This window comes from Schistocerca nitens, chromosome 3 (assembly GCF_023898315.1).
Source record: "Schistocerca nitens isolate TAMUIC-IGC-003100 chromosome 3, iqSchNite1.1, whole genome shotgun sequence".
NCBI lineage: Eukaryota > Metazoa > Arthropoda > Insecta > Orthoptera > Acrididae > Schistocerca > Schistocerca nitens.
Window position 1 is genome coordinate 48603445 of NC_064616.1, and position 14251 is coordinate 48617695.

The 14251-nt window shown below is 41.1% G+C and overlaps 1 protein-coding gene across 1 annotated transcript in view; it reads right to left on the reverse strand.

Annotated features, from left to right (window-relative positions):
- Positions 1-380: 380 nt before the first annotated feature.
- Positions 381-14251, reverse strand: part of LOC126249609 (uncharacterized) — a 134859-nt gene continuing 120988 nt past the window's right edge. The window contains exons 2-3 of the mRNA XM_049951274.1: positions 7206-7379; positions 381-470 (exon numbers count right to left, since the gene is read on the reverse strand). Coding sequence (XP_049807231.1) covers positions 394-470; positions 7206-7379 — 251 coding nt within the window. The 3' untranslated portion in view covers positions 381-393. The remainder of the gene's footprint in view (positions 471-7205; positions 7380-14251) is intronic.

Genomic DNA, 14251 nt, shown 5'->3' on the forward strand with positions numbered 1-14251 from the left:
CTCAGCCAAATGTCAGATGACAATGGTAGGTATTTCTAAGGTTATACATCTTACCTTGAAGGAATTATAAGTTTCTGGGAAAGTGTATCATACATGTTCTGATATTGCTGATTATTAGATTAATAGAAATAATTTAGGAGTAAAGGAGACCGCTCATTGAAGGGAAAGTTCATTATTTTTTTTTTTTTTTTTTTTTTTTTTTTTTTTTTTTTTTTTTTTTTTTTGCTAATACCTACTCTTAATTACCATCTTACATTTATGCATCTGTGAAGAAATTCAAATTTTACAGAGATAAATTGGGAGATATGTAATAAGCTGTAAGATAAATACATATTCGTATGTTCTATTGTTAACACTTTATTGCACAAATAGAATGCTGTGAACAGATGAGTATTAGAGCTGACTGACGCTAAATTCCAGTTGTGTAGTGGTCTTGTCTAACTTGCAGTCCAGGCGCCTGAAGCTACAAGCTGGAATATTTTCAGTCGGGGAATTTAGTGAAAAAATATGAAAAAGCTCTGAAAAATAACTGAGACCATATAAATAGGTAGGTAGTCTGTGTGCTTTTGCCTTACGGGATTCAATAGCAGTTTTTTATTCTAAGTTGAACAGTCCTGGATCTGCCCTGTGCAGCAAAGTGCCACAAGAAACTTAAATTCCATCCAGTAGGCAGAGTAACACAGCTGTCATCTGACTTAACCCAGCATCAGTTGTGCTGCTTATGTAGTCCACAAACAAGACATGCAGAGATCAATCTTTCTGTCCCAGATTTTCTGTTTCTCACTGTGTAGTCTTTCTCACCATGTAGTCTTTCTGCCTAAAAGCAGAATATCCAGCTTCTCAAGGTCCCAGTTGATATTAAGTTTCACTTCCTCATGCACCAGTTGTCAATATTGTAACTACCTAAAACTAGTAGTGACATCTAAACTCATAGATGACTACAATATGACAAATGATTACTACTGCCCAAAATATTATTATTATTCTCTTATAATGAAAGATTGCTCTTACCATGTCATTCGTATTCTGTTACACATAACAAAAAAATGGTTAAATGAGAACTGCTGATGATGTGATTGACAAATATTTTTATGTTATTAAATTTTATGCTGAATTATGAAACTTGTCATACATCTTATCTTAATTATGACCTTTGCCCTCATAATTAAATTTAATGAACCTATGGATCCTTTCATTTATGTTTGTGCAGTTGATTTTCCAAAACTTTGTTTTTAATATTACCTTTCTGTACATTTCTCTTCATCATAAATTATATTCTCCCTAATCTGATCATTTTAATAGCTTGATAAGAAGAATTTGTCTCATGTTTCATTGCTCTTTTCCCACTTTTATCGAGAGTTAGAGTAATTTTTTGTTTATTGAAAATAAATTCTCTAAGGCAAGAGATTTTGGAAGTATCAGCTACCTGTCTCCTACTGTTAACATTTTTTAAAGTTGAGTCACAGTAGTTTCCCTCATCTGACATTACATATAGTAATTTATAAAGGGTAACAATTATTAAACTATATGCAAAAGAAACATAAATTAGTTACAATCTAGGGCATGCACACACTTTGTTCGACATGTAAATGTCACAACAGTTATTCAGATTTAGGTTCTGAAATGACTGATATGCCTGCCATCATTGGTGATGATGTGGCACAGACAAATAGCAAACTTCTGCACGACCTGTTGAAGTGTCGGAACATTGATGCTGTTGATGAGCTCCTGAATGGTAGTTTTCAGCTCAGCAATGGTTTCAGGGTTATTTGTGTACACCTTATCTTTAATATAGCCCCACAAAAAGTAGTGGCATGTGTTCAGACCTGTAGAATATGGCGGCCAATCGAGGCCTATGCCAGTGGCCTCTATGTGCCCGAGCCAGAATGCAGTACCCAAAGTGCTTCTCCAGGACATTAAATACTCTCCTGCTTTGATGGGGTCAAGCTCTGTCTTATTGAAATACAGGTCACTTTGGATAATGGGGATCGAATCCTCTTGCAAAACTTTCACATACCGTTCGGTAGTCACCGTGCCATTGGACATTGCCCAGCACACAGTCACACATTGAGGGTGAAGAGACTCTCAGATCATGAAATGTGGATTCTCAGTCCACCAAATACATGAATTTTGCTTATTGACGAACCCGTCGAAATGAAAGTGGGCTTCATCACTAAACCGAATCGTGAATGTGCATACTAATTCCCGTCATGCCCCATGGCCAACCATGCAGTTTGAATGTCATTACACAAACCATTCAGAAATTATGACAATTTTATTTCATGTGTCGCACGCGCGAGTGTATACCTGTCCTTTTTTCCCCCTAAGATAAGTCTTTCCGCTCCTGGAATTGGAATGACTCCTCACCCTCTCACTTAGAACCCACATCCTTTCGTCTTTCCCTCTCCCCTCTTTCCTCATGAAGCAACCGTGGGTTGCGAAAGCTTGAAATTTGTGTGTGTGTTTGTATGTTTTTTATAGTGTCTATCTATCAGTGCTTTCTCATTTGGTAAGTCACAGCATCTATGGAATATACACTTTGTTACAGATACGACATTCATTTGGTGCTGCTATAAAATTATATGGACAAAAGTAATGGTCAAAAATATATTAATAATATAATGTAGTAAAAACTTGTATTAGTGCCATTTCCAGTTCATATTATGAAAATTTAATGTTGCCAAGATATACAAAAAGTAAAACGTTCACAATGAACGTGTAATAAAGTTTGTCTCCTTCTATTTCTTTTCCTTCTGTTTCATTTAAAGTGCTACATATCACCTCACTTTGTATTTTTCTGTAGGAGTTAATGCAGGTTTCATTGTTATTGGCTGTTTGAAGTCTTGATTAATAGGTCTACTTTCTTTACGCATATTCTCAACTGTAACAGGCCCATTATATAGAAACACACATGACCTGTGTAATTATTTTTAATATAATGTGACAGAGGTGGAGAGGTGTGTGTATGGTGACTATGTTTTGGAGTTTCAGTTGGACTACTGTAGTGGAGCAGGAGAAGGGATTCTGTGACACACTCCCAGGGCTATGTAAGTTGTGTTTCAAAAAGACATGAAGATCATGGGACAAGAGGCAAAGATTTGGCCCTTTAACCTGGAAAAAAGAAACTCAATTAGAGCATTTGAAGAGAAAAAAGAGAATGTAGGAAGTGGGCAGAGGTCCCAAGAAAGGAGAGAGCAAAGAGAGCTAAAGTTTGGAAATAGCCTGTTACCTTCTCAAAGGGAGGAGCCTTGTTCAGATAAATGGACCATCACATACAAGAGAAACTTACTCAAATAAACTTACTGTGGTGCATCATAATGTTACTGGACTTGAAAGCGAAATTTGTGAACAGGTAAGAAGTCATGGAGTTTAAGTGTAAAAAACTGTGTTACAGAGATTCATTTGTCACTTAAGTCTGCATATATACACACTGAGGTGACAAGTTGTGGGGTATCTCTTAATATCATGTCAGACCTCCTTTGCCTGGCATAATGCATCTAGTCAATGTGCCATGGACTCAACAAGTCATTAGAAATCCCCTTCAGAAATATTGAAACATGCAGCCTCTATAGGCATCCATAATTGTGAAAAAGTTGCTGGTGCAGGATTTTATGTACACAGTGACTTCTCAATTATGTCCCATAAACATTTGATGAATTCATGTCAGGCAATCTGGGTGGCCATATAATTTGCTTGAATTGTCAAGAATGTTCTTCAAACCATTTGCGAACAACTGTGGCTGAGTGACATGTTTGGGAAAGTCAAGTCAATGAATGGTTGCAAATGGTCTCCAAGTATCTGAAGAGAAGCATCTCCAGTCAATAATCAGTTCAGTTGGGCCAGAGGACCTAGTCAGTTCCATGTAAAGACAGCTACACCATTGTGGAGGCACCACCAGCTTTGACAGTGTCTTGTTGACAGATTGGGTTCATGGCTTCACAGGGACAGCATCAAACTAGAACCGTACCATCAGCTCTTACCAGCTGAAATCAGGACCTGTCTTAAGAGCATCATTTCAAATTGTTTTATGTTCAGCAAACCAAATTTTATAGAAAAGGCAGAATTCTATCAGGGAAAATTATAATTGCGGCACTCCTTATCTCCAGTTTATTATGATATGCAACATTTCTAAAATTTTACCACCCTTGTTAATTTCAGACAACTCATGCCCTTAACTCAGCCATATAGATCATCCTGTAATCCTTTCCAAAAAGTGAGTGTCCAGATACTCTTCAAAATCTCTTATTCCCAAAGTTCAGTGATTGTTTGGAGTACTGTTGCTCCCTAAAAGGATTTCCAACTACCTATTAAAAATTGTTTGCATAAACTGGTTAATCAACTGACCAGTTGGAAAACAGCATTTAAGAGTTTCAAGTGCTTGCCATCAACAACAGATCACTAGTAATTTCACTCTATTCATGATGGCACATGAGTTAACGTGTGGTTCAAAAGGCGAAGAATGAATACATGAGGTCTGCTCAAAAAATTCCAAAACTATTACCACAAAATTTTTCTGCACTTACCTTTTACTTATTGTGTAAGGTCTCCTTCGAAATACTCTCCTCCAAAATCAATACACAGCTACCAATGCTGTTTCCACTTCCGGAAATATTCTCGGTATGACTCTTCCTGGATTGCATGAAGCGCTGTCTAGGAATTTTCTTGCATCTCATCTATTGTTGCAAATTTTCATTCTTTCAATGGGATCTTCAACATTGGAAATAAAAAAAAGGTCTACATGGTCCAGGTCTGGAGAGTTTGGAGGATGAGGCAGCACAGTGATTTTGTTTCTGTGCAGTAGTCACACACCAACTGGCATGAATATGCAGGTGCATTTTCATGATGCGTGATCCATGAATTCTCTCTCTAAATTTCAAGCCACTCTCACATTTTCTCGCAGGCATTGCAACATATTCTGATAGTACTGCCGATTAACAGTTTGTCCCTGTGACACAAATTCCTTATGAACTAATCCTTCAAAATCAAAGAAAACTATCAGCATGGCTTTAATGTTTGACCTGACCTGATGAGCTTTTTTTTGGGCTTGGAAAATCTTTCCTGGCCCTTTGTGAAGACTGAACCATGATTTCAACATCATAACTGCAGACCCATGTCTCATCAACAGTTATGACACTCTTAACGAACATCTCTTCTTCAGTTGTGTGACATAAAAGCTCTTCACAGATTGCATGGTGAAGGTCTTTCTCGTCTTGAGTCATCAGCTGTGGGACAAACTTGGTGGCAACATGATGCATTCCAAGATGCTGTGTTATAATTTCATGACTTGATCCAACGGAAATGTCACATTCTTTTGAAACCTTTCAGTGAGTCAGTCTGATAGGCATGAAAAATTCTGTTGATGTTTTTGACATGAGCGTCACTTGTAGATGTCAAAGTGCATCCTGAGCAAGGGTCATATTTAACATTCGTCTGGCCATTTTTGAACTGTGTGAACCATTCATAACACCAAGTACGGCATAAGCCCTCATCACCTAGGCTTTCTGCATCATGTGGTGTGTCTGTGTAAAGGTTTTCTCAAGTTTCATGCCAAATTTAATGCAGGTGCATTACTGCTCTAACTCCACTATCTCGAAATTTGCAGAATGTGTGACAAAATGTTCTACTCAATATAGCACTGAACAATAACTAACTAATGCACAACCATGAAACTTCTGGCAGTTACACATTAAATAGGGGTGTGTGCAGGGCTGTGACCCACATTTTGCTCCAATACACCATTGGTGCAAAATTATGAATGTTCCACAATTTTTTGAACAGATTTTGTACATTTAAAATCAAAATAATTTTCCATGAGCACGTACATGTGGTCATGTTAGAGCTTGAAAAGACACAATGAAAATGTTTGTGCTGGTCCAGGGTTCTAATGCAGACATGCACATCATGCGAAGGCATTGAGGTGTTTGGATTCTTGAGCAGGCAATGAATTTGTTGAACTGTTTTGTCACTGTGGAATAAAATCTTGCAACAGATAAGATCAAAGTTCAAATCCCAGTCCAGATCCAATACTCTCAACATCTCAAGCTCAAAAGAAGGTATAAGCGTTCTGTGACATTACATGGCAGTTGGTTCATTAACAAAAATGAAGTTACAAGTGTATGTAACGTTACCTGTGACGGAGTCTGCACATTGTGCCACAATACAAGCAAAAGTGTCACAAAGTCATCTCTGGCCAGTAGCGAAAGGGCTTCGTGTTTGATGTAAATTTGGAACCACAGTGCAGTTTTATGTTAGTCACTTTGCGGTACAAGAGCTGAACAGGGTCTGTTTGTGAATATTAATAACCATTGTCTTAAGAGGGAGTTGAACCCACACACTATGTATACAAATCTACCATCAACACACCAGACTACCAAACACCACAATTGCTCTGGTAATGATGTTTTCCTAACACAGTTATGCAACAATGGATGAGAATTCTGACTCCCAGAGTCCTTGGAGTGGACTACAGCCTGTTCAATACATTCATTTCCTTGTTGGACAAATCACAATTACCCAACTGCCATAGCTACCTAATGTGTAAATTTAACTCGATTTTGTAATCACTTAAATAAAATGTCATAATGACCAGCTACAGAAACAGCTGACACTGTAGGATGTGTAAGTTTTTGCTGAAACTGCTGCCTTTCACTAGAGCTGTTGTGCTGAACTATCTGCTCATGGCAAAGTCAAGCAGCACAAAAGGAAAACTATGTTTACTGATCTCAGTTTTTTCCTTAATTTAGTAAACCAAACCTAATTAGTCTGCTAATAGTATCAGTCTGTTGGAAACTCAAGAGAAATAACCGTCACAAGGTTGCCACACATATTCTACTACATTGCCAGGTCCCACTCACCCTTGCAGCTAAAAGGAACACAATTCCACAACTGCTGTGTTTCTACAGTGGCCTAGGAATCCAGCAGTGCAATTTACATTTCAAAGACCCAGCATAAGAACTGCCTAATTGACAGAAGCCTGAAATGAGACTAGTGGAACAGTACATGTACAATTCAACCAGAACACCATAAATGAAAAGCACCAGAAATGAACTGAATGGCTCCCTATGTCACAGCTGTCATCATCTTACTTTTGTTTCTCTCTCTTGGTTATGAGAATATTCATATGAGAATTATTGGCGTGTAATGAAACAACTGAAAATCCAGCATGGAATAATGGCAACATTATGAAAAGATAGATCACTACTCACCATATAGCTGAATTGCTGAGTTGCAGACCAGCACATCAAAAAGACTGTTGACCAAGCAATCTTTTGGCCAAAAGGACATCTTGTTAAGTAGGCAATACACGATGGATTCCAGATCTAGAACCACCTTCCTGGTTGTCCCATGATCCACAATTTCTTCACCTTTGAAGGCATCACCTAAAAACACAACCAACACACACAATCACTCTCTCAGGCTGCCAAGGACATACTGCTAGCATTGTGCACGATGGGAGAAGCTTTCTGATTGGTGATGGGAAGGAGGAGGCTGTTTCATGGAGGGGGAGAGATAGTACAGTAAGGGTACAGGACAGTGAAGTGCTGCTTATGGGAGCATACAGGAGCATGGTCGAGAGATAGTATGGTGGCAGCTAAGTGCAGTCAGGCGATGGGTGATGTGGTAGGTGAGTTGATGGTACAGAAGGCTGTGTAGTGCTGAGTGGGAACAGGGAAGGGGTGGGTGGGTGAAGGACGGTGACTAACAATGAGGCCAAAGGGGTTATGGGAACATGGGGTATGTTGCAGGGACAGTTCCCACCCTTGCAATTTGGAAAACCACAGGGCAAGAACAGCAGGTCCAGCAAACCAACAATGTTGTTGCTCCTTAGGCTTCAATTTTGACCAGTGTATTTTTGGTTAGCAGTGAATTTGGTAGTGCATTGGATTGTTTTGTTTTAGTGTCCAGAAACACCTAGGGTCATACACGCCCATATCAAAACTATAGAACATGAACACAGAGGGGATGTAAAACTGACTACACGTCAATCCCAATCAAAGTAATAGAAGACAGATAAACACAGGGACATGCATAAAGGTCTATAAAATACACCATAGAGAAACGGACGTCCAGAACTAAAAATGAAATGTTCATTGCCATATTGCTACGACGGATAAAAATCAAAACGCGGTCGACAGCCCGCGCGTCGTCCGCTAAAATGGCCTATGATTAAGATGAAAAACACAAACGGGAACGTAAGTGATTTAAAAAAAAAAAAAAAAAAAACATTTCGTCAGGAAATGGTGGAGCGTTAAAACTAGGGCGCAATGTGCACAAAGCAGTGGGGGAGCACAACAGAACAAATGACAATGGCTAAAGAGACAGAGCCCAATATGCAACCTAGTTAAAATGATCTCCTTGCAGCAAGAGGACCGAGAGGATGTCGTCCAAGCCACTGGAAGAGGCATAATAGTCCGGAGCTTGTACTCATGAAGGGAGGACCAGTGGTGATGACAAAGTGACACGACCTGCTGACATACGGCAACACAGAGATCATCTGAGGGAGTGTGATAAATAGCAGGCTGAGGTACGAGGACTCCAGCCTTAGCAGCAGCGTCAGCGACCTCGTTTCCTGTCACACCGACGTGACCAAGAACCCACATAAACATCACAGTGGCTCCAGCAAGAGTGAGCAAGTGACAGCTTTCCTGGACACATTACACTAACGGATGGGTGGTGTACAGCGCACAGAGGCTTTGAAGGGTGCTGAGAGAGTCGGAGCAGATGGCGCAATTGGAAAGCCTGTGTCGCTGGAAGTACTGGGTGGCCTGATACAGGGCAAAGAGCTCTGCTGTAAATACTGAGCAGTGTTACAGCAGCCAATACTGAAGCCTTCGGCGCCAGTAACGAAGACACACCTGACACCGTGGTCAGCCCGAGAGCCATCAGTGCACACATACTATCACAAACTTGTGTGTGAAGGTCATGAGCCTAAAGGCGATAGAGCAAGGCTGGTGTAGTGTCTTTAGAAAGCGAGTGAAGGCCAAGGTGAGCAGGGGTTGCTGCATGAAGCTAAGGTGGTGAAGGGTTTACACCCACCAGGAAACTTGCAGGTAGCGTGAAGTTAAGCTGCCGCACCAAGGACCGAATGTGAATTCCAGGAGGTAACAGAAGAGGGACATACCCTTTTCTGGCGATCAAAGGAGTCTTCAAAGAATGAGGCATAGGAGGGGTAGCCACGCGTGGCCGACAAATGGCATGCATATCTGCCAAGGAGGAAGTCATGGCGGTAGCACAACAGTAGTTGGGCTGCTTGTGCATACAGACTCTTAACAGGGCTAGTGTAAAAGGCGCCAGTGACAAAATGAATGCCACAATGGTGGATAGTATTGAGACAGCGTTAGAGGGATGGACATGTAGATGCATAAACGAAACTTCCATAGTCTAGTTTCGAACGGACAAGGGACCAGTAAAAATGGAAGAGGGTGGTTTGATCTGCTCCCCAGGAAGCGCCACTGAGGACACGTAGGACATAGAGGGACTGCGTACAGTGGGCTGCCAGGTAAGACACGTGGGAGGACCAACAGTGCTTCCCATCGAGAGCATGAGCCCCAGGAATTTCGTAGTTTCAACGAATGGAAGAGCAACAGGACCAAGATGTAAAGATAGTGGGAGAAACCAATGGCGCCACCAGAACTTCATACAAACGGTTTTATCAGTGAAAAAAGGAAAGCCATTTTCGATCTTCTATGAGTAAAGACGATCAAGACATGTCTGAAGACGCCGCTCAATGAGAAAAGTCCGTGGGGAACTGCAATAAATGGTGAAATCACCAACGCAAAGGGAGCTAGAGATGCCCGGCAGGAGACAAGCCGTTATAGGGTTAATGGCGATAACAAAGAGGATGACGTTCAGGAAGAACCCTGAAGCTCCATTTACCTGGATAAAAATGTCTGAGAAGGGAGAACCCGCACGTACCTCGAAAAGTCGATCTTTTAAAAATTCCTGAACCAACGGAACAGGTGGCCACAGAAGCCCCATGTGTGGAGTGTACTGAGGATACCAGTGCTCCAGCAGGTGTCGTAGTGTAACACCATAGATCTAATGCTCTACTGATTTATTTTGCTTTTGTTTCATTTAATATTACATCGTTAAGCTTCTGTAAACATTGTTTCATTGAATCGATAACACAAAATTGTATACTCCATTCTTTGCACAAACTTTGATGTCATGGTTTGGTTCTATGCAAAGTAGTGTGTCTGTCATTCTTTGTCCCATTTGGAGGGAACAAAACTTACTGTATATGATTGTAATTTTGTGTGGATAATTTTTGGTAGAAACGTCAATATGTGCAAATGTTCTGTTTTATTTAATGTATTTGGTTGCTGTTATGTAAACTGCTGATCCTCACTTAGGATTCTTAGTTATTCTGTATGTAAAAGTTGTTGTGGTTCCCCTCGGGAATGGAACTGTGTAGCGCGCGCAAATTGTGGTTGGCCTAGGTAGGAAAGGTGGAACTGATAGTCAGTCGGAGGCGAGGTACGAGTCGTGAACAAGGAGTCGGGGATGAGCTACGAGTCCGTGCACTGCCATGTAAAAGATGTATATTGTGCTGATTCCGAGAGAGGCTTTTCCTGCTTCTTTCCAAGGCCTCGGATGGATGGATAAATAGCTGGAACTATTCTGGAATTTGTATCTATCATCGCCACCAAGAAATGACAGAGTCCAGCAATTCTGCCTGCAATTCCACCTACCAACATGCAGTTGCCACCACGTTGCGCAATCACTGTAACGTAATACTATAATGATGTACAGTGAAGGATCAGCTTAATGGGTGTGTTATTGTGCTCAAATATAAGGTAATTTATATCTGAATTTATGTACCTACCTTGATTTTTCTCCTTATCATAACACCTCTCAGGTTCCTTTCCGTTTGAACTAAAGTGATTACCGAGTGTCCTTACTGAAAGTACATTAAAACCCAGTTTTCCAATTAATGCCCCTTTGAACATAGTAAAGAGAAAGTTAATGTGGCAAGAGAGTGAGTTAAAGTTAATGATGCTTGCTGAAATAATTTTCCTAGTAAAACTGTTTATTAATGTGTTGTTGCCAACTTCAAATTAAAATTTCTCAAGACTGAGGCTTATAGAGCTTTGCTTAGTAAATGATCACATTACTGCCTGTTGTTAATCGCAGAAAGTGAGTCAGTATCTTACATAAATGTTAATTTTATGTCTCACGGTAGTAAAAGTGGAAAACTGCATAGTAGGAAATTATATGCTCATGATTACTAAGTGTTTGTCTCTCTTGTGTATTATAAGTGCATATTAACAGTATAACAGGACCCACAGTTTGTCTAGTGTGCTAATGCGAGATAACAACGGAAAGATCTTTATTTATGAAAATCATAATCTATTTATTAGAAAAACAGTGATAAGTAACCTGTCAGTGAATTTCAACTAATTCTCATTTTAAATAGTAAAGTATTTAACTGAGAGAGACTCAACCTAAACCTATGTCCAATTTATGATCCTAGAGGGAATGTTAATGGTAGTGTTATAAAGACCACTCAGTTTGTGTATGCCCTGAAAGTGAGAGTGTTTTTCTGTACCTGTTATAATTATGCAAATAGTTTGTGCTGCTCCAACTGTTAGTTTCAATCTTAACGTAAACATATGAGTGTGTCAGAGTTCATTGCACTCGCGTGTGGCCAAGTATAGGTTGTGTTTATCCATTAAAGTTACTAATAACTATTTTCTTGAACGAGAATGTTAATCATTCTCTTGCCTAGTTAGGCTGGCGACCATTTTCGTTATCCGTTAAACAGTGCAGATAGGCAATATTTTGTTTGTCACTGTTTAATTATTTACGTAATTCTGACTTTCATTTCCGATAAGCCACCTCCGTTAGGAATAACACGGTCAACATAACAAAATTCCTCTCAGAGGGTAACACTGCTCTGTTGCTTTATACCATAATTGCTATAACAAAAATCGTTTTATTTCACAACCTGTTTCCAACATTAAGGTTATGGTACAGTAGCGGTAGCAGACAGGAGTGTTATAGTAGGCTTTCTTCAAATCGAAAAACGTGGCCACAGTCTTGTATTACCGTAGAAAGTCATTCATTACATGGGTGGACAAAGTGACGAGATGGTCAACTGCTGAACGGCGCGCTCAAAATCTACAATTTGCACTGGTTAGTAAATTGCGAGACTCAAGCTACATTGACAACTGGGTATGAATCAAACGTTCCAGCACCTTGCAAACACACTGGTGAGAGAAATGGCGTAGTAGCTAGAAGGAACGTGCTCGTCCTTATTGGGCTTACACATGGGTATGGCAGTGGCTTCACGTCAGTGTCTGGTAAATATGCCCTCTGCCCAGGTGCGGTTGTCCATATTAAGCAGCAACTGCTTGCCTGTAAGAGAACGGCGCTGCAGAATCTGAATGTGAACATCATCTGGCCCTGATGCAGAGGATCGGAATGAAGTGAGAGCATGATGTAGCTCCCTCATAGTAAAGGCGGCATTGTAGCACTTACAATTCTGTGAAGAGAAGGATATCGCACGAGCCGCCTCCACTCGTTTCCAATGTAGGAAGGCATGATGATAGCTGGAGGAGCTCGAAATTTCCGCAAATTGGCAGCCCAGTGTTTTGGAGATAAAGTAGGGTCCACTATGATATTGTCTGATACTGTCAGCCCGGAAACTGGGTAATGCATCTCGGTCCCAGAGATCCGTCAGAGGTTGGCCCACATGTCTGAAAAGAGAATGGAACTATGAAACGAACTAGTGAATGTAATCCAGCTAGCTTTTTTTGTATCCCGAAGAATGCGACGACACTGTAAGCATATATGTTTATAATGAATGCAGTTTGCCATCGTAGGATGATGGTTAAAAACGCGGAGACCACGTGTCCAAGTGCGAATTGCGTAGTGGCACACCTCAGTCCTCTAACCAAGAGACCAGGACATGGCGTGCTAAAGAGCCAATGTGTGGAACATTCTGTGGCAGTAAGGATAACGTTTGTAAAATATTCTACTTGGTTATCACAATGGCGGAAATGTTGTTCGAAGGTCACCAGGAGGGAATAAAGCCTCCAGTCAGCCTTAGTAAGCTGCTAGTTGAGTGGGCATGCAGGTGGGACAGGAGTCAGCAAACACGGGGAATGATTGAGCGAGTATGTGTCAAAGAGAAGGGACCACTTGAGATGATAAGCAAGCTGGGAGGTGCAGAAGGATAAGTACAAATGGGAATAATTGTGCGTGGAATCTGAAAGGGGCATGGCTGCTCCTACATTAAGGCAGAAGAGGTTAAGTTGACTGAGAAGGCCAGCCAAGAGGGCGCGTCTTGGACAGGTTCTGGAAGAACCCCAAAGGGAATAGTGCACATTAAAGCACCCAGCATGAGAAAGGGGTGATGTAGCTGCCCAATAAGCTGGAAAAGTTTTCCCTTTGTACCATTTACTTTCTTCTGTAATTCAGTGTTACAAGGGCAAAGGTCAAGTGAGGATGGAAAATGCGATCTGCAACAACTTGAAGGCCGTTAGTCAGGTGGATGGGCAGCATGACTCTGCCAGGAGATGGAATGCCGTCCTTGGGGTGGGAGGTGGGGGGGGGGGGGAGATAAAAGGGACCAGGACGAAATGAAAGAGCTCAATTCGATCGGTAGGACATAATTTTGTTTCCTGGAGACAGAGAACAAGCGGATGCTCTGATTCAAAGAGCAGCCTTTATTTGACTTCTTGGAGCCTTTCCGGTTGGCAGAGGAAGACTCAGATGTTTGTTGGATGGAGGGACATAGGAAGTCTTTGCAGAAGTATTCCTTCTGTCCTTTCTGTCCTGCCAGGTGTGTAGCAGGTGACATCGCCCCAGGAGGCAAATGTTTGCTGGCTTGTTGGACATCTGGATGAGGAGACAGCAATGCTATCATGACACTGGGCGATTTCATAACCGCAGTGCTAAATTTGAGGTAGCATGTCTGCATGGCCATATCCTTTATAGAGCAAGAACAGAATTATAAGTGAAAGATGGCAGAACTCAGGTTTTGTGACTGGCCAGTAATTTGCAAGTGACCGGGTAAGGCACTTTTTCCTTCACCCACATCTCCTGGACAGCCCACTCATCAAGACACATGGAACAATCTCGGAAGTAGGCAGCATGGTCACCATTGCAGTTGATATAGCAGGGAGAAGGATGCAGACAACTGCCCTCATAACCATCTCTACCGCAGGTTACACATTTGGGTGGGTGTCGACAAGACATTTAAGTGTGGTTGAATTGATGGCACTAGTAGCAGCGCATCAGGTTTAGA